Genomic DNA, 21,358 nt, shown 5'->3' with positions numbered 1-21,358 from the left:
TTAATAACCTTGCAAGATGGCAAAAAATAAAATACTGTTTCACAGTTATCAGGTCTTTTTTCAGTTTTCATATTTAATATCTGTTGCAATTCTTGGCAATCTAACAATAATGCTGGAAATTATGCTGTCATAGAAATCAGATAACACAAATATAGTAGCATGTTCTTTTATCTCTTTAAAAAATATAGTTCAGAACTTACTCTTTTCTGTAGACCTGCAATTTGTTTCCTTGTTTCAACATCTTTTCCTCCGGATTCCAGAAATTTCCTGTAAGCTAAGTCAAATGCTTGACCAATTGTTAAAGTTATCTCTTCCGCCTTTACATAAAACATAAGACTGAAATTAGTATATTAAGAATATTTTATATACCTATTTTCATTTCAGATGATCACAAAATACTTTACACCATGTATCATGTTCAAAGGGTTTGCTTCACCCGTCAGGAAGTTAACGCTACAAAGGAGCATGGCAAACATTCTTCAGCAAAATACTCTGACAGAAAACACTACTAATACAACTTAAAAATACTTCAGATAAAGAAGGGAGACTGAACAGGCAGAACACAATTAGCTAATTTTTAGTATGTGCCTCTAATTTCTGTAAATAGAGATAGCATGCTGCAGTGTGTCTTTTTCTGATGATTTCTGAAGCAAATACAGGCTTTTCTATCATTAAATAACTTGTTTTAATTTTAACGGGTTAATGTTTTCATGATAATGGATGTTTTGACCTGTACTGCTTTCAAATTTATTTTCAACACTTACTTTTAGAAGTCCTATAATATCTCAATCAGCATAGTGTAGATAAATGTATTTACCTGTGCAAGTATTTCTGATTACAAAAATCCAAACAGAATTTGCATCTGTATGTGCAAAATATAATAATTCAGTAGCTCTATACTGATTCGCATCATATGTTATGATGTGTATATACAATCCACACAGAAAATCTACTTTAATAACAGAGGTAAAAAAAAGCATACAAGAAGTTGATTGAACACACCAAGGTTTCAGAAAAAAATGCAGACTTACAAGAGGCACCAATAAAAGGTGAACATACGGATATGCCATTTGCCTTAGGACTTAGTAGAGAAAGTAAACACAGTAAGTAATAGTTTGGGTTTTTTTAAACAATTTGGCAGAGGAACAAAAAAAAAAATTGGAAAAAACCAATCTGGCTAAAGCTAAACTAGAATTTTCTCCTTTATTGAAATGAAAACCCAAAATTGGTTGTTTCTCATGAAAGCAGAGCATTCTGCTCAATGCCGAGAACATTTTTCCTTCACTACCTATAGGAACATGAAGGGCTGGATGCACAAAAATGGTACAGAATGTGACGCTCCCAGCTTTTTATTCATCAGTGCAACAGTAAAGTCATTAGAGTAGAGGTATGTGAAGACCTGAGTTCTATAGGAATGGGGAATTAACTCCTCTATCTTTTTACTGTGGAAAAAAACATACGGCCACCTTTATTTAAAAAAAAAAAAAAAAAAAAAAAACAAAAAAAACAAAAAACAAAACCAAAAAAACCCAACAAAAAAACCCCCAACAAACACAACATCACAAGTAATTATTTTACCCAGATTAGAATGAATTAGACCAAAAAAGCTGAACTAGGACTGCTTTGGAGAATAACTGTTTATGTTAGAATAAAAGTAAAGTGTAAGGGACACTAGAATTATGTAGTCCTATCTTCTTGGAAGGATGAGGGTTGGCTGAAAGGAAAGGTACCAGCTAAGGTGGGATCCTTTGAAATCTGCGAGTACTAATGAACGAAGAATGAAATTGAGGAAAGTAGTACAGTAAGTGGAATATCAGGGTAGAGAGAAGAAATGGTGCATTGATTTGGAACCGAAATGCTACTAGTGTGCAGAGACTGCACGGGCAATTTAAAATCATGGGAATGTGTGAAAGACACAGGATGGAAATTTGAAGATAAACAAACAGATGTCTACAGCAATTCTGAACAATATCTACTGAAGGCACTGGAGCAATGCAGGTGAACAACATCATCACCAGAAACACTGTGAAGTAACACACAATGCTATATAATTGCATATAAATAGAAGTGAATATGCATCTTTTTCCAAAATATATATTACTTCCTTAGTATTTCCTTTGTATGATATCTCAGCTACTTCAGAATAAATCAAGAAGAGAGTCTCTAGATTATAAAAAACCCTAAACATCCATTTTTTGTGTTTTCTAGTGTTTTTATTTGTTAATTACTTTCTACCAGGGTAAACACATGACCCTATTTCAGCTAGACACCTTTTCTTCATTTCTTGTCCTTAAAGTATTATTTTTTTTCTGCTCTTGCACATTTTTGAACAGTTGCCCTGTTCTATCTCAGACACGAGAGAATGTCAGTGGTTGGTGCAATGAATTCTCTGGTAGTGCATCATGGCATTAATGAACTTGGGAGACGTAGCGGGGGAGCAGGCAGAGAAGAGAGAAACTTGCTTTAAAAATAAAAAAAATCTGAGGAAGAGAGGCTGAGGCAGACACATCAGCAGAAGAGCCTGCGAGGGTATCTCAGCCACAGGGTTGCAGCAATATCTGCAAAACAGCTGTGCAAACATTTCAAGCTTGGTGGGATGCAGTGTGTTCTCTGGGAGTATTGCAGATGCCTGGCCTAGGATATTGAGCTGGGTAGTAAGAAGAATTGCCCCAGAAAACCACCTTAGATCAATGAAGAAACAGGCTCCCCTTTAAATTAATGCATCTACGTTACAAGACACTATATTGGCATGAAAGATCATACCAAAGTGACCCCAATTAAAAAGCAGGCTTTTTATTAACCATTCCTGTTTTATGACAAAGCAGGCCAAAGTCCATAACGGTTACCCAAATTCTTTTAAAGCGTCTTGCATACTTACACACTTTTCACTGTCAAATACGTAGCACAGATGCTTATTTGATTCTGAATCTTTGCATATGAAAGTAAATATTCTTTTGTCAGTTTTATCATCAGCACAAAATGATATCCTATGGAGTTGACAGTTGTGCTGGACTTCCTGCAAATAAAGAGTATTTTCAAGAAATTAGTATACTTGCTTAGGATAAAGATGCACAAAGTAAATCTCTGGATTTCCTCATGTACATAAGAGCAGGCAAGTTGCAGTAACATTTTTGAATGTCTCTTATTGTACATGAGAGCACCCAAAAATGGACTTAAAAGTATAACAGAAGTTAGCAAACTCATCTCCTAACAAATGTTCCCGATTTTACTGAATGTAAGCAGGAAGCTTTTATTTGGACAGCATTTATCTGGAAGTGTTTATTTGAACAGTAATTTCAGTTCTAGAAAATTGCGTTTACTGTTGCTTTGCGTCCCTGTGCAATTTATTTAGGGACTGGTTATGTAAAATACTCTGTTCTTTTTCCAGGTGCACACCATCTTCAGATTTCATCATCTCCCAGGGTTTGTTAAAATGGTTTCACTGAAATAAGTCCTTACCTTTCTGTTTTAAATATAGAAAACAGAAATAAAATGACTTTGTTATCCAAATACAGGGGCACAGAGAAATAAATTAGACATCTAAATAATTGCTTACTTAATGTGCAACATAAACAGCTTTTAAACATTATTATTTGCATATTTTTGATACTATATTTCACTTTCCATTAAAAAGCATGTTCCAGCTATTTAAAACGTTGCAGTGGCAATGCTCTTCATCTGAGAGAGCTTGACAAGACTGAAAGAAACTATCTCAACTATTTTTTTTTTGTTATTTTTCTTCAACAAGTCTCTTCTTGGTATTTTATTTTATTTGGCTTATTACATGGGAAAGCATTATTTGCTTTAAAGGAAAATATGCAGTTTAGATGTGAACTATTATCTATTAAAAAAAAGAAAGTATCTGTGCAGCACTGGGGTTTCAGATTGCTATAAGCTCATAAACAAGGGCATGCCCTCTCTGCACACAACCGTTTATCAAAAAAATGTACCATATGGGCAATCTTTTCCCCGCGCCCCAGCTGGGTTCCTTTTCTCAGTCTTTACAGCCATTCTTCTGTGTATCCTATTTCTCCCATATCCCCAAAACTCTCTCACATTTAACCTCTTTCCATTGCAGCTCTTTAAGAGTTACATGTAACAACACATGCTTGTTCTGGCTCTTGTAGGTTTACAGATCCATAGAACCACTTTATACCATTTAAGGACAGAACCACTTTTCTATAATCCTCCTATTTTGAGCACCAAATATAGGATCAAGTCCTGATACATGAGCAAGCCTCCTGTTCCTACCACAATTAATAGTCATTACATTAATATAAACGAATATTCCCGTGTAACAATATAGATTTGTTTCAAAAACATGCAGAAAAAATTATTGTAATCAGCGATGATGACACAGAATTTAAGTCATCTCCTAAAGTATGTATAAATTGTGCAAAAAGAAGGAAAACCTGATTCAAATTTACATTTACATGTAGCTTTAAGAGACAAAGTGGGGGAGATAAAAAGACTACTCATAGTTGATTATCATTTGAGTTGTAATAACAACATTGCTAAGAGATTAGAATGTTCCTATTCCCCCAGGAATTTCCGTCCCACAGCTTTCTGTTAATCTCTGCAGGAAGAGTTAGAAGCCTAACATTTAAAACTGTTATTTTAAAACAGTTTTTGCCAGGATATGGGGTTTAGTACCCCTATCTGCCCCATGCCATAAGGAAGATGCAAAAACTGCAATTGAAGTTGGCATGGATATTTCTTGTCCTCTCTGCTTATGAACTGTTGAATTGCGGCTGTATCAAGAGTCTGAAGCAAAAATAGGATGCGAGTAGGTATAGCCTTGAACTAAAGCTACCTTTTCTCAAAGGGCAGTATCACTGTCTGAATGGTGGCAATTACTCCAGAATTAAGCAGCAGTAACAAACAGTTCATTCAAATCCAACATTCAACGTATGTATAAAAGAATTAAGAGCACTCAGATGTTAAGAATTGCTGACTATTGAATAAATACTTTTTAGCCTGATTATATTTATCTCATTATTCCTCTTGAAGTCTGTGAGGAGGATGTTTTCTTACTATGTAACCCCTTCCAAAATACCAGAGCAAACAAAGGAAGAGAAAACCCATCCATGGGATGACTCAATAGGCTTAAATGCTGAAAAGGCAGGAATTGTCATGCTGTGCCAGATGAAAAGCCCACAACAGTGCTTATGGTCTGCTACATGAAGTTAACAGAGAAATGGGTAACACAACTGAGAAACATAAGCATTCTAGGGAGGGGGGGGATACAGTAAAAAAACCCAAACCTAAAAACACAAGAAAAAGAGGAAAAAATGAACATGTTAAGGAAAGAGGTGCAATTCCAAAGCAACAGCATGAAGAATGAGTCACTGCAAACAAATTGTCTCCTCATTCACCTGCAAACACCTACACAATGGTGACCATTTGGAAAGGTGTTTATCATATGCGGTGTTAATATTTATTTACCACAGTGTTTTCATCTTCCTCAGAGTTTAAAAGTTCTGGTGTGGAAGGATTACAAAAATTAAATCCCACATTATCCTACAGTCTGTATTTTGGAGTACCATGTACCTTTCTGGGAAGATGTCACCTATATGTTGTAACAAGAAATGGTATTTTAGAAGAACTTTCCATCAACAGAATGGCTTTTATTATAATATTTTTTAAAAATATAAACTACTAAAACCAGTTAAACCAATATTTAATTACTAGTTTAGCACCGTAAATATATAAGTCTCTTACCTTTGTTTTTGGATCTAGAATTTTTACACCATAGATTGAGATTTGTAATTCAACTTTGGGTGTCTTCTGGCCTTCCGATTTCTTGATATGTCTTGCAAACTGTAAGATGAAAAATACAACAGCAATCACATTAATAGTAAGTTTTCTTTATTTTTTTTATTACTTCTCATTTTCTCTGAACTCCTTCCACCTGAAGTTGTTTTCTTCCTTCTTCAAAAAGCTCTTATAAACAACACCAAGCAGTCCCAAAGTCACAGTCAGAAACAGAACAGCATTTCTGACTGCACACTATAAAATATTCCTATAATTCAAGAAAAAATATTTTGAAATCACTTTGCTGGTTTTCTTGAAACTTTTATCTGCTGTTTATACACTTAATTTAAGCTTTTGCAGGAGATTTCTAGGAGAACAGTAGAAACATGAACTCTTTCAGACAGTTTGTCAACTGCTTGGTTTTCGAGCAGTGAACATCGTTATGTTTTCCACATCCCACTATTTCTACACTCACTTCTGTACACACGCACTGCAGGTACTTCCCATATGTTCCTCTGAGGGAATCAGTTCTTTTAAACATGTTCAGTGTGAAAGCACTACAGCTGTCAACAGCTAAGAAATACTTGATCTCTTCTATTATATTCTCAGGATTTATTTGCTAACAGTTGACTAGATGATGGCTAGACAACATTTTATATGACTGCGTCAGGTAATGTGTCCTATTCAATACATTTTTATATCTTCTTTTCTAGCTGCTAGATCTGACTTGTCTTTCTCTCATGAGCACTGCATGTAAAATAAGCAGAGTACCTAAAATTTGCTACTGCATGGCAGTTAAGAAGCGTCATTAATTTGGGTAACTTTCTTAGCAAAGATGCAGAATTGCTCTATATTTTGCTCTGTTACCAGCCTTCTTCCTCTCAAGTCTTTGACAGCCTGGAATGGTATTTTCAAATGCATAAATAAGGATGATATCTCACTGAAGGCCAAAGGAGCTGGAGCGTCTGCTTCACAGATTGTTTGTACACATTGTCCTCAAACTCAAGTATAATTGAGTGCATAATTCACCATCAGTACAAATAAATTACATAAAAAGCCAGTGAGGACAGTGACTTCTAGCGGCATAAAGAGTCTAGGATGTCAAGAAGGGTGCTAACCTATCTTAAGAAGGGTTAGACCTGGAACACAGAAGCCTGAATTACCTTGTGATTGTGAAGTACTTGGCTGTAGCCAACTGATACCTACCTCACAAACACCTAAACCCCTCATTGTAATTCATTATTTCTTTAAATGATAGTTGAGAATTTGGGTTTTTGCTCTGTCTCTATTCCTATGTCAACTAGTACTTGGGAAATCTTTCCATAAACTCAACTGCTTTACACAGTATGACTGTCTCCATCTATTTTATTTAATTTTGCTTGTAGGCAGCTCCATTCATGGCAAATTATTAACTAGTTTTAAGAACCACCCTAAAAGCACATAATTAACCTGTTTTTCCCTTTCTCCCAATTTTACTCCTCATTTTAAAAGCACACTTACTTGAAAATTTTAGGAACTAAACATCAATTTATAATTAATCTTATTAAGTTCATACAATAACATGAGCTGTCCAGACACTTTATTACTAATTAATGTATCGCATTAGTTGATAAGTATCATATGCTTCACAAGTTAGTTAAACAAAACCCAACCAAACAAAAAACCAGCAAAAAACCCAAACAAAAAACCCCACCTAAACCACTCTATGCCATTCTCAAAACCAACTCTTAAATCTAAATACCCATTTTACATTTCAACAGCTAGGATTGCTACAGTCATTGGCCAAATATTTTATGAAGGTTTGTACATGATGACTTACTAGTGAAAACCAACTAGTCAAAAGTTAGGCAAATCTAACATAACTTCTAGTTCTGCCTGTCTTCAGTATCACATATATAGCTCTTGCAATATACACATCCTTTTCCTGTCCTCCGATTTATCTTCAAGTCCATTTGTCACATATTTAGAGTATATTTTTAAAACAGTTTAATAACTACCCCCATCCCTTTATTTTAATTAAGGTGGGTCATCTCATATGCATCTTTTTATTAAAAAAAAACAACAAAAACCAAACAAACATTTTATAGAAAGAAAAATTAAAAAACCCTAATCATTGGTTTACAGGCATTTTAGCCAACAACATTTCTTGACTTTCTAGGTGTCATGGTTTAACCCCAGCCAGCAACTAAGCACCACACAGCTGCTCGCTCACTCCCCCCCACCAGTGGGATGGGGGAGAGAATTGGAATGGTAAAAGGGAGAAAACTCATGGGTTGAGATAAGAACGGTTTAATAATTGAAGTAAAATGGAATAGAATAGTAGTAGTAGTAATAATAATAATAATAAAATACAATAATAATAAAATACAATAATAATAAAATACAATAATAATACACAAAGCAAGTGATACACTACACAATTGCTCACCACCCGCCAACTGATGCCCAGCATGTCCCTGAGCAGCGATCACCACCCCCTGGCCAACTCTGCCAGTTTATATACTGAGCCTGATGTCATATGGTATGGAATAGCCCTTTGGCCAGTCTGGGTCAGCTGTCCTGGCTGTGCTCCCTCCCAGCTTCTTGTGCACCTGGCAGAGTGTCGGAAGCTGAAAAGTCCTTGACTGGTGTAAGCACGACTTAGCAACAACTAAAACATCAGTGTGTTATCAACATTATTCTCATCCTAAATCCAAAACACAGCACTATACCTGCTACTAGGAAGAAAATGAACTCTATCCCAGCTGAAACCAGGACACTAGGACAATTCAAATTTGCTACAGGAAAAAAAATATTTTTTCTTTAATAAAAATCACTAATTAAAATACCCCCAAAACGTGACTTAAATTTTATACTACCAATTTAACCTGTTTGATTCTTAAGTCTTTGCTTTAAAAAATAGGGAAATGATAGGCCAATCAATGTTTTATTAGCACAGATTTTTTTTTTTTCCAAGATGAATATAAAACTTAAATTGGCTTCCAGATCATTTTCATACATTTACTCAATATCCCCACTCTGCTAGATTTCCTTTCTGATTTGTAATTTGATTACATCCTTTTTGGATAAAACTTTGAGGACAAATGCGGTCCCTTTTCAGAGTACAACAGGGCTCTGTGCTTGGCTCACTTTGCTATGGAATGAACGCAAAACCCACAGATCACCTAGACAGTCTCAGCACCTCAATTTCCAATGTACTTTATAGTATACAGAAACATACCTATGGAATAGATAATCCTGGGGCACATCTCGATTTGGAACAGCCTTGAACTCGAGTGAACTCTGGCTTTTTTGAAATGTCCCTTTATAAACAAGATGCACACAAGTACTTCTGTGCAGTAATGAAGAGGAGGCATAAATAATATTTGATTTTACTTAGTTAAAGCCATAGTGTATGTTGAGAATGATGATGAAATGCTTGGTTTTCCAACTATAATCATCTCATCAGAGTCCTGAACAACAGCTACAACATGAAAACTTTTTAAAATAAATAGATCTGAATAACTTGCACGAGTTTTAGAACAGCTGGCCAAAGCTTGCTCCAAGTAGTCAAGAAGTCTTACAACACTGAGGAAGTTCCAGAAGATAATTTTGTGCCAATACTAAAAAAAGGGCAAACAAAATGACCCTACCACGTCTCCACTCTCAAAAGGCATAAATCAAGTTCCAAGAGCTAGAGAATTCAAGTGAGATGAAATTAATGATGATCAATGCGGATTTTACAAAAAATGCAGCTTATCAAAATAGACAAAGCGTTTGAATGAGTTTTACATGCCATTATTTTTAGGAAATGAAGCAACACAAAGAAAGTATTAGTTAAGTTAGTTACATTAGTCTCCAGATGTAGTTATAAACAGGAAATTGTCATTGGGAAGATATGTTTCTAATGTATTCCAGCAGGATTTATTTCTTAAGCATGACATTATTGAACAATGACCAGGAGGAAAATAATTGCTGATAAAATCTGCAGGCAGAAAAAATAAGAGGAAAAAATGGGGAGAAAAGTAACTAATGATCTGAAATCTAAAATCATTATAGAGGTAGCTTGCAGATCACGAAGGCTGATGGAGGGGCAAGTAATACACAGAATACCTCACCAACCAGAACACCACAGACTGCCTGTATGCAAACAAACCACATCTGTTCCAATACCAATTTTGCAAAACATACATGTAAGGAACAAACTTACTTTCTAGGGAGACTACCCTGTGAAGATGGAATGAAGAAAGTCTTGATGTCATGGCAGACTTTCTGCTAACTGTGGACTCTTTTCATGAAGCTACGATTGGGAAGATTAACACAATCCTTGGATATTTCAAAAAGATCCTTAAGACAACAACAACGGCTGCGCTGCATCAGCTGCTTGTGAAAAACTAATCAAATTTTATGTTCTGAGGTTTTCAAATGCAGAAGGATGTTGACAAAATGGAGAAAGATCACAGGAAATTTGCAAAAGTTAGCAGAGGACTGCAAACCCACTTTATAAGAAACTCCACCAAATGAGAAACAAGCTGATGGTGAAAGAAAAACACAAAAGAATGTCTTCAACGCAGACATCCAGAGAGACAAACAAGCTTTTTAATCAAAGGTTCACTGAGATACAGTGACTGAAAAGTACACGTAGATAAATTTAGAAAATCTGGTGCAGTTACTTTCTTAATGCTTTTCCGGCCCACTCCCTGTTCTGTGTAATAACAGATAACATACAGATACTGATCAGTAATTTCTTTTCTATCTGACCTTCTCTAGAAAGCTAAGTTCAGCCACCTCCCAAACTTGTGCAGGGTTTGAACGGCAGATCCTAACACTTAGTCAATTATCCAGCCAATTTGCTTTTTTTCTTCTGTTTTTTCTCCTCATTCCTTCTACCTAAAGAGGACCCTGAGGGACCTCTGGACAGGGGAGATTTACAAACATTATTTTCTCCTTTCAGCACACATTTGAAACAAAGTAATATCTGTAGCTCACACAGTAACAAGATTATTTAAGAGGGTAAAAATCTGTAGCCTCCCATTGGCATCAAAATAGACAATGATATAAAATTATAATGAATCACAGCATGGCTTGGGAAGAGATACAATGGGCCAAATTCTTAAGCTGTTAGTTTATACATATATTGTTCTCAGGCAAGACACCCAGATTTGGCCCAATAATAATATGAGCAGCTCAGTGGGATGGGCTAGCTTTTCCTTAACTGCTTTGGAATTAACAACATATTTTGCTTGAATCTTTTAGAGAATGCAACAGATACAAATAAAACTATTTCCTATGGTTTAATTTAGCTTTAAAAATAAAGAAGAAAAAACTTCCATATATCTTGTCTTTTATTACAGTAGCAGGCAAAATTGCAAACTTTGAGACTCTTATTAAAATTACATTTGAAATGCTTATGCATCAAGTCTTAGCAAACTGTAATCAGAGGATTAATCAGCAAAAATAACATGAGGAAAAAAAAGAAATCATGTTTCAAAAACAGCCAGAAGCTTTAGTTAAAGAAATAATGGTTAAAACAAATTCTATCAAAATCAATTTAAGCTATGCAAATCAAAACTATGTGCTTTTATTTAATATTTACACCTTACTACACAATTCAAGAGTTTATTGAAAAAACTCGAAACAAAGGTAGACGTTTCTGTGATTTGGGTGCTGATTTTCAGCCCACGGAATAGAGGTTCAGCTCCTTCATTTTATGCAGGCTTCCAGGGAGACATCAGACATTGCACTTCACGTGGACACCTTAAAAGATGTGTGAGGCTGACGTAGTTGTCTAAGCTGAGACACAGCTTTATACCTGGCTTTGAGAAGATGCTTTTCCTCTTTTTTCATAACAACATACATTATAAAGAAAGATGCCTGAAAAAAAAAAAATAGGCCCTATTTCTTTTGCAGTGACTACATATCATCTTTTTGGTCATATTATGGTCCAAACTCTCATGCACGTTTATGTGGGTATAATGAAATTATGACCTCTGAAAAATAGCTGTCAAGAAGAAAAACAGGATGAAAAGGCCACAAATATAACAACTTGAACATCTTGATAATCAGTTGGGTAGGGAAAAAGCTGTCTCAGAAATCCATTTCTATGGAATATGTTGTATTTTATTTTCCAAACACACACTGGACTGAGAGGAAGGCTATTGATCTATTAACCACAGCATAGAAGACAATGCAGTACAGTCTTTTTTCCATCTCGCTCCCTGAAGGTTTTTTTTGGTTTGGTTTGGGGGGGGGGGGGGGGTGTGGTGGTGATGGTGGTGTTACTGTTTTGTTGTTGTTGTTGTTGCTTTGGGGTTTTTTGGTTGTTATTGAGTTTGGTGGTGTGAGGTTTTGGGGGTTTGTTGGCTTTTTTTGGTGGCAGTTTTTTGGTTGAGGTTGTTTGGTTTGGTTGGGTTTTTTTTTGTTTGGTTGGTTTGTTTTGGTTTTTTGAGGGAGAGAGGGTAAACAGGTATTCTCTTCTTCAACCCTTCTCATCTGATCTGCTTTGGTCTTTAGGCTGTTCCTGGCTGGTCCCAACCACACATTCTGCTTTCTCCAGTACTTCAAAGGGAACAATCATGGCTGTAAGGCTTGACTGGCAGCCTCTTTATCCCAATATTAAAAGATTTTCCGTACTCCACCCTCCTCTGTCCTTTGAACAACAAATGAAACCTAGCTTTACCAGAAAAGGGTGCTCAGAACAATGTCCATTGATGGTCTATTAACAGCAGCAGGACAGCATCACAACATGTGTGGTGATGTGTGAAAGAGCACTCCACTTCGTGTATCCTTAAGGGTCAAGGAGCTGATGAAGAATATTTCAAGTGGCTTCAGAGTGCTTAATTCTATTTACGTTATCTCTGGTCATGTCCACTTACAGAAGAAAAGAGGAGGAGAAAAGAACACTGAGTTGGAAGTTGGGTAAGCCTTAAGTTTGGTCCTCACAAAAACACCCCTTTGAAGACTGTAAAAGGAACAGCTCAAAAAAAAGTCTCTACTTCTGCTTTCTCCCTAACACCCCTCGATGCTGTTTTCTTACTAGTGGTCTGGTTATGCTGCCCTTTCCACCTGTTCTCACCTCTGGCAACCCTTCAAGCACTTTTTGAGAAGGACCAAATTCATTCTTACAGTCCGATTCAGAAGTTATATCCTTCCTTAAGCAAGGAAAGTAATCATTTCACTTTAAAAAATAAAGTTTGATTTGACAACATTTACACATTTGAATAATGCAGGCATTTTCTGATACGACATCTTGGTACCATTTTCCTTAGTTTTTATTTCATTCTAGGAATGTTTGACTAGAAAACTGGAAGGAAAAAAATTGTTTCTAACAAACTGTGAGAACAAACCACCATATCTTAGAAATAAAAATACACACTGAAAGAAGAAAGTGTCCAACTTTCTTCTTTCTCCTGCAGTACAGCCCCAAGAAATTTGAAAACATAAGGGGAAACCCTAACTAGATAAAAACTCTGGACAACCCTCTAGAAAAATTAAATATAGATGCTTGAAACAACTGTATATTAAAATTGCAACTGACCCAGCAAAATTATCAAGTGTTTAGAAAATGTAGTAGTAGTATTTGGGATAAAACAAGCACAAAGATGCATCAGGAAAAATTTCCTCCACGTTATTGTATTTTACTGTAGAACATCAGCTCCACCTGCTGGTAAAAGTAAGTTCCTGGAGTGGCGTACCACAGTTTTCCACAAACCTATGTTTTGGAAGCAAAGAGTCTTTGTGCTGTGAGTTAAGAGCTTTTGATTTAAAGTAGTAAAGAGTTATATGTCAAATGTCTATTCTGACATAGTTTGATGACATGATGGCTTAAGAAAAATAGTTTACAGTGACAGTATTTCATGGTCTATATATCACTGAAAGCACACGACTTCAAAAGGTTATTAGTGCGATGCACGCCAGTTGTAAAAATAGCTCCAAATATTAAGAAAGAGTCAGCTGTTTTCCTGCTATCCATTAATTTTCATTAGAAACAAATGATGATTAATAACATTGTGATTAAAACCAAATTCATATAATTAAAAAAATATAAATATAGCATCACAAGCTACACATCTTTTAAAAACTCTTCTACTCCAAAAACCACTATATATGTTTTCCTTCAATATAAGACATTAGTTTTCAAGCTGTTTTCAATGGTTTAAAATTTTTTAATTAATGTTTTCTAAAAACAAGCTAGACATGTGTGGTTAATAATAAAATCCAGTACCTCTAGGCTTCTCTTCAAAGAATTCAGATGCAGAACATAAATCAATGTTGAAATGAGTATTCAATTAATTGAGGATTGTTTCAAACATAAAACCTCTTTATTGCTCTCTGAATTCTGTTCCAAGGTTTTCCAAGTCTTTCCAAAAGTTGTCTTAAATTACTTTGTGAGTTTTCTAATAAACTGTGATTATATAGGATTCCATGTAATATTTGACATCTAAACTCCAAACTTCCAAGCTTGAAGAAAATAGTGTAACTCTAGCAGCAATGATTCAGACATGTATCTCCAAGGCAGTTTATTTAGGGAACACGTGTAAAAAGTTAGAACAGAAATCTACATACTCCCATGACACCGGAAGAATATGTGAAAAAATTCTACTTTTAAATTTTAGTGCTAGGCTGACAAATTTTTTTTTTCCCCAAGAAAAGAAAACAGTTCTGGCTCTTCCTATACTTCAGGGAACAGTTATTTGAAATCCTTTTTGGACCTGCTTTCACAGCAAACTATTTTAAAGTACCAAATCATAGAATCCAACCCACCAAAAGCTTCCAGTGACCAGTGAGAGCCCAAGTTAGCCTGGAGTTCCACCAGTGAGACAGAGACACTTAGCAGCTGCTCTACGTAGGAGGAGTCTGATAAAGCACCATTAAAATAGAATCAAAACTTCTCCATAAGAGGATATTATCTTGACAGATTTCTGCACAGAAGTAACTTTGCTCAGGGTAATGGAATTTTATAAACACAAATCATCTAACACAACAGGCTTCACTTCAGTATTATCCGTAAACTGTACAAGGAGCACACAAAACCACACATTCTGTTTCCACTGGTAGCATGCTGCAATGGTTACAAAATGGTCATACTTAGATTAGCCTAAAAGATTTGAAAACAACTAGGCAATAATGTCTCTGACGAACTGCAGCAGAGTAAATCTTTTCGGCATAAAACGTTCTAAGAATTGACTAAGCTAATCTTTAGACGCAGCTGTATTATTTTGGTAGAGCAAAAATAATGGCAAAGAACTTCTGTTTCAATACCTTAACACATTTACTAATCAATCTTGTAAAGATAGCTTTTTCAAGGGAAACCTCAATCTTAAAAGCTGAACTACACGAATAGTGTTTCATTCCTTCTTTCTTCCTTCCTTTTTTTTATTATAGTAATAACACAGAATCAAGTTTTTCAATATTGATTCCCCAAATTTTCTCCCCATTTCTGAGGAACTTCTGTTTAAATGAATACTGAAAACCCTAAAAAAGTTATGGAAAGTACAATAGTAGGCAGAACAATTTTTACATCTAAATAAATGAATGCTCCAATAGCTCCAAGCAGCTAAGCATGAAACAGTGCAATTCCCCTGCAATGTGAGTTAGCAGACAAATCAGATCAGCATTCCCTGCCACAATTCATAGCACCTGAAGAGCTTTAAGCGTATTAGCTGTCACTCAAACAGTCAAGTCAAAGCCATGTTATCAGTTAGCAACCCTCAACATGTCAATAACTAGCAAGTGATAATACATTAAGGCTAAAACCAAAGAACGTTATCATACCATGAACATACTTAATTTTCCTGTCTCTCTTTGGCCATTGCACTAGGATGCTTTCCAATTGCCTACCAAGTCCCTCAGTACTCAAGAACATATAACCAAGAAGAAATCATAAATGTGTGATTATGTTTGTCTGCACAGATCTTTTCCAACAAAACATGAAGACCTGGAGGACAAGGCAGTAACGTCTCTTGTCATAAACAGTTTTATATTGGTTAGCAAACCCTGTTCTTTCACTACAGCTCTATTTCCAGATATATCACCAATTATCACAGCTAGAGGGTGAAAAGCATTCATGCCAGTGTCACAAACCTTCACCTCCAGTCTAACAGTTTACATGGATCAGACCCATTAGCTTTAGATGAAGAGCAGTCAGGGACAGCCAGTAGCCATGGAGCTATCACAGCCCATTTACGGTGTGGTTTGACATTCTTACTCCTGTTCTCTGGCACCAACAGATTACCTTACGTGTGGGGGTCCTTTGTGTTTTGTATCTCACCTAACTGGGGCTCATAGGAAGCACCGCACAGCCCAGAGAAATGCGGGACAAGCATTACTGAAGTCAGTAGTTATTTGGTCAAGGAATAGTTCATTTTCTTAAAATTCTCTGACAACACATTTGGAGTGCCATAATTAGAGGCATTCAATAGCCATAAAGCCAGGATGGCAGCTTAAAACAACCTGTTGCTACCTAAAGTTAGGATTAATGAAGCCCTGAAGTTTCCAAAAACCAATCATGACACATTAAGATACACAAACTTTAACCTATAAATAATTCTGTAATCTAGGAGACAACGAAATGTATGTACAACAGAACATCTGATAATATGGACATAATAGGGAAGTGCCTACACACCAGTGAAGAGATTAGTACAAGTAACTGCTTCTAGAACCAATGAATTTACCTAGAAACACTTACAAAGCGTGTTATCTGTGAAAACACGTTAAGAATACATTCCATTTATATTTCATTAAAAATGCTTTCTTACCTTTAATTTTCTAACAGCATCTCTTACAACTTCTGTGCCTTTGGGCTGCTCCACTTCCGTACTGCCAAGAAACTGAAAAGAGTGTGATTTGTGAGAAAAGTTATGCGTTGAAAGGCCTAATTGACTCACGTAATCTTATTTTCTAATTATTTCCAAATAACATCTTGGAAAGAAAATCGTTTCAATAGTTGATAAATAACAAACCTTCATACAGCTATTCCTAATCAAGAGAATAACAAGAATTAAGTTCTAATTAGACAAATATAAGAGTTCTCAATAGCAGCACTTTTAAAAACCATTTTATTTCTCTCAATCCTATACAAGCCTGTAAATTAGAGGTTAAGTACCTTTTTCCACTGGGAAATTGTCATTTTGGTAATATCATCTCTTTTGGAAAATAATGAAAAAGTGAAAAAAATTACTGATATAAGATACTTCCCATGAACCAACATGAGCCAATGGGTTTGAACTATGTTACTAAAACTTTCATACGGTGATGCAAGGTAAATTAAGAAGGCCTGATTTTGCTCTCAGAGCTGCTTGGTACAGTGATTTCATAGATTTAAAAGAACTAGGCTCCAACTTACATAAAAACAAGGCTCATATTCAAAGAATTTCTACTAGAGATCATATTTTTACCAAGTAAGGTTTTAAATGAAAACCAAACATATACCTGTTAATATACAAAGCATGATACTTCAGAAGGACCTTACCATTTCTTTATTTGTACACTGAAATGCCTTTACATTCTTCTGTACAGTTTTGCTTGCCTTCTACTATACTGTTATGAAAGGCACAATAATCCTGCCCGAACCGCATCTGCATAATAATTTAATTAATTGTGAATTGCCTGATTTTCACATTGAGGTACAGTTGATTTAAGTCACACCATGTACCTGTATATGCCAAAATTATGCTAGCAAGGAAGAAGAAACCCCCTTTTTTCTCTAAAGTACACAATTTTCTGTGTAACATGATGCATAGAGGTATGTATAATTTTTAAGTTTAAGCAGTTTCAAAAGGAACTTAAATTTGGCAAGCTACAGATGCTTTCAACATAGTAACTGTGAAGTTTTTAGTTTTATTAAAACTTCAAAACATGTTTACTATAGTCAATGTGCTCAAGCTGTACTCCTGCAAAGAAACTTTGCAGCTCTACTGATAATTAAGTCTCATTAGAAATTTGCTACTGACTCTGAAATATGATGTGCCATCTTGAATACAATCGTGTGTAAATCAAAACACCATGCACATCTGCTGTCAATATTCTCTACTATTACAATTCTCCAGCTAGGAGACTAAGGTTTTGTAATAACAAAGCAGAAACCTCCATTATTGATTTGTTGTCTTTCATGCAACATCTCCAATGACTTTAAATAGAGGATGTATTCTGCCCTGGAAAAGTGACAGTTGGAGAAAATGCATATAGAGAAACAAGAATGATTCTTGGACATTACGGATACTGCATGTGACAGAGACAGAAAGGGAAAGATGGGTGAATGTGTGTGAGCAAATGTGAATTAAAAAAAAAGGTAACCACAAGCTTGAATGGACAGGAAAGAAAGTAGATAAGGACAGATGAGAATCTAAGAGGAATACTATTAATACCAGATATCTGTACACAAGCATATTTATACACCACAGACTTGGCTTGCTGTAAAGGCCTGCTGCTCACAAGAGCAGGCCCAGGTACATTATATACAGTACAGGAATCCTGCATAAACACAGGAAATAACAGCTGCAAGTGTGGACGAGGCGCAAGGAACAGAGAACGCAGGCCACTGCTGCCCACGGTGAAGTGGAAGACGGCTGAGCACACTTCATCCACATGTGCTTCCTAACATTTGTGTAGTTTTGAAACTGGTAGTTCCAGAGGCATTATCAATGTAAGCAGCCTGGTACTTCTTGATATACATTTAGGGCCAGGCTGTGGGTGGAATTGTGTCAAGTACACTTTGAGATGCCCTGGAGTATGCTGCCTCGCCTGCAGCCACTTCTCCAGAAGGGCATAGGGCTGCCCTAAGTTTCTTATTTGCTTACTTCCATCCAGATGACTGAAAGCTAAGATAGGAAAAGATATCTCAAAAGCAAGTCATTTCCCCTCCCCTTCCCTCTCAGCTATCTCCCTCTGATTCAAAGTCGAAGAAAAATGAAAGTATCTTCACTGTATTCAATAAATCCAAGCAGCAGACCAACCTTTCCATGAATAACTTCCATAAACACTGTTTTCCTAGGGGCTTGCACCTCCTGTTAATTCACATTACTGCCTTATAAGCACCAAATTAAGCTTCTGCCACAGCTGGGGCATCTGTTATATTTCACTGAATTTGTAAGCCCATAGTAATGTTCGCCAAATTAGAAATTACCATTTCTGATCATGGAAGGGAGGGAGAAGCAGACATCTAAATGGAAAGCTAAACTGCTGAAAGCAGAGGTTTAAATGACTGACAAAACCTGAAGAAACACATACAAATTGGGTTTGCTCAACAAGTTACAAAAGAAATAAACAACCAAGACCCAAAGTATATGGAAACATCAAGAGCATTACATCAATATTTATGGAACATAACTTTACTGTGTTCAGCTCTGGGGCCCCCAACATAAGAAGGACATGGACCTGTTGGAGTGGGTCCAGAGGAGGCCCATGAAGATGATCAGAGGGCTGGAGCACCTCTCCTGTGAAGACAGGCTGAGAGAATTGGGGTTGTTCAGCCTGGAGAAGAGAAGGCTCTTGGGGAGACCTTATAGAAGCCTTCCAGTACCTGAAGGGGGCCTACAAGAAAGCTGGAGAGGGACTTTTTACAAGGGAGCATAGTGACAGGACAAGGGGTAATGGCTACAAACTGAAAGAGGGTAGATTTAGATTAGCTATAAGGAAGAAATTCTTCACCATGAGAGTGGTGAGGCACTGGAACAGGCTGCCCAGAGAGGCTGTGGATGCCCCACCCCTGGAAATGTTCAAGGCCAGGCTGGATGGGGCTTTGAAGAACCTGGTCTAGTGGAAGGTGTCTCTGCCCATGGCAGGTGTGTTGGAACTAGATGATCTTTAAGGTCCCTTCCAACCCAAACCACTCTATGATTCTACGATTAACCAATCAGAATTCCACCAGTCATTCGCAATGTGCTGCCTTCCAGATGAGTATCAGTTTTGACATTAAGCATCACTACTGAAATTTTTACTGCTCTCAGCAGTTTTGAGCTGGATGTGGAATTAGAGCTTATGCTTAATAAACTATTCAGCGTAGGAAAATATAGTAAGATGCATTTAATCCAGAAATACAAAGAAGATTTGTAGCTTAAGTGTTAATATTAATCAGAGATGACGAGACCATGCCAAGCGTTGCATTGTTTGGATCCGATATATATTTGTTTGTATCTCTGTTAACTGCAGTTCTATGTTTTTTATTAAGGTAAGTTCAAATTTTAATTATAACTGCTCACACATTTCATGCTTGACCTTCATAAGCTTTCTCATTTAATTTATTTATTTCTTTTTGGTAAGAGAGTAATAAAGAGAAAAACAGCAATTAAGAGCAAATAGTCTGAATATTTGTATTAATGAAACTGATCTATTTTGGGGCAAAATATTAACAATTTCAAATCAAGACAAGTTATTTTCTAATTATAACAAAAGAATGACTATGCAATATTGGTTTAACATATTGCTAATGTATTAACTGGAGGCTTTTTATTGCTTGCTTTTTCATCTGTTCTGTACCTTTTCTGTGTGGTCTGCCCTATCATTGTATTTTGTTTAGTATTAGGTACCAATTACTATGGCATTACTTGTAGTAGTTAAGCTAAGCAAACACACATATATTTGCAAAACTGAGACTTCAGATGACAAGCTCAATGTGATGAAGGCCTCTGTGTTTGTATAATCCCTAACAATGGATGCGCTGCCACCTCCGGGACTTCTAAAGTAAATAACTAACAACTAATTCACCATCCTCATGAAATGGGGAGACGGCCATTTCGTTATGGTCTTTTCAGCAGATTTTTCTCATCAAATCTCACACAAACACAGAGAACAAATATTTGTTATATCAGGAATTCGGTACAGCTGTGGCATGAATAGTATAAATATTCATTGTGGAAGAGTTTCTGCAACAAAAATTTCAAAGCAAAATTGGTAAATATGAAACTTCCCTTTTGAAGATCAGACTCCTTTAGAAAGCAATACTGATGCAAAATTCTAGACGGGAACTTTAAAAGACAGCAATTGCTTTAGTCGTTTCAGGTTCCCTCCTGCTGCTATGGCCCTCTTGCAGACCCAGCTGACCACCACCAACAACATGAAATGTATCTGTTCCTGACAGTCAAGCTAATACAACTCCCATGCTTAATTTAATTGCAGAACATGGAAACAGAAAATAATGTAGCAGTTCCCCTTCAGATCACTCAGTATTAATCCTATATGCAATTTAATAAATGCATTAATTTCTTAAGTTTTCATGAACATTAAATACCTAATACAGATTAAAAATGTTTACATGTGACTGTTATATGTTTACTGTTTGCAACTAGTAAAAGGGTTATTCTTGAAGTTGGTGTACTTCACGCATAATAAGCCAATTCAAAAAAAATGCTCAATAAGTTAGGCATGCCACTAGACTCATCTTTTAAAATATTTATGTATTGTTATTTTAGTGCTAAGGAGATGTTCACCAGAATCATACTGAGTTTCAGCTGGGTATTTTAAAAAGTTCAAAGAGGATGACATTTAGTATTTTGTATAACAAAGCAAGCTAAGGCATTTTTTTCCCTATATAAATTACTACACATTTTTCATTGCAGTCTGCCATTCTTCCAAACACATTCCCTACAAAACTGATGAAAGGCAATTTTTCTAATATATTACTTAT

The 21,358-nt window shown here is 36.1% G+C and overlaps 1 protein-coding gene across 2 annotated transcripts in view; it reads right to left on the bottom strand.

Annotated features, from left to right (window-relative positions):
- GULP1 (GULP PTB domain containing engulfment adaptor 1) overlaps positions 1 to 21,358 on the bottom strand; it is a 157,598-nt gene that overhangs the window by 29,310 nt on the left and 106,930 nt on the right. Inside the window, exons 5-8 of one of the 2 annotated variants that reach the window (XM_082312126.1) lie at positions 16,494 to 16,565; positions 5,722 to 5,820; positions 2,879 to 3,016; positions 201 to 317 (exon numbers count right to left, since the gene is read on the bottom strand). In XM_082312126.1, the coding sequence (XP_082168252.1) occupies positions 201 to 317; positions 2,879 to 3,016; positions 5,722 to 5,820; positions 16,494 to 16,565 (426 nt within the window). The remainder of the gene's footprint in view (positions 1 to 200; positions 318 to 2,878; positions 3,017 to 5,721; positions 5,821 to 16,493; positions 16,566 to 21,358) is intronic. The other variant, XM_082312125.1, reaches the window with a different exon arrangement.

This window comes from Platalea leucorodia (assembly GCF_965183815.1).
Source record: "Platalea leucorodia genome assembly, chromosome: 5".
NCBI classification, from domain to species: domain Eukaryota; kingdom Metazoa; phylum Chordata; class Aves; order Pelecaniformes; family Threskiornithidae; genus Platalea; species Platalea leucorodia.
The sequence above is the reverse complement of the archived record's forward strand: the minus strand, read 5'-3'. Positions and strand labels throughout refer to the sequence as shown.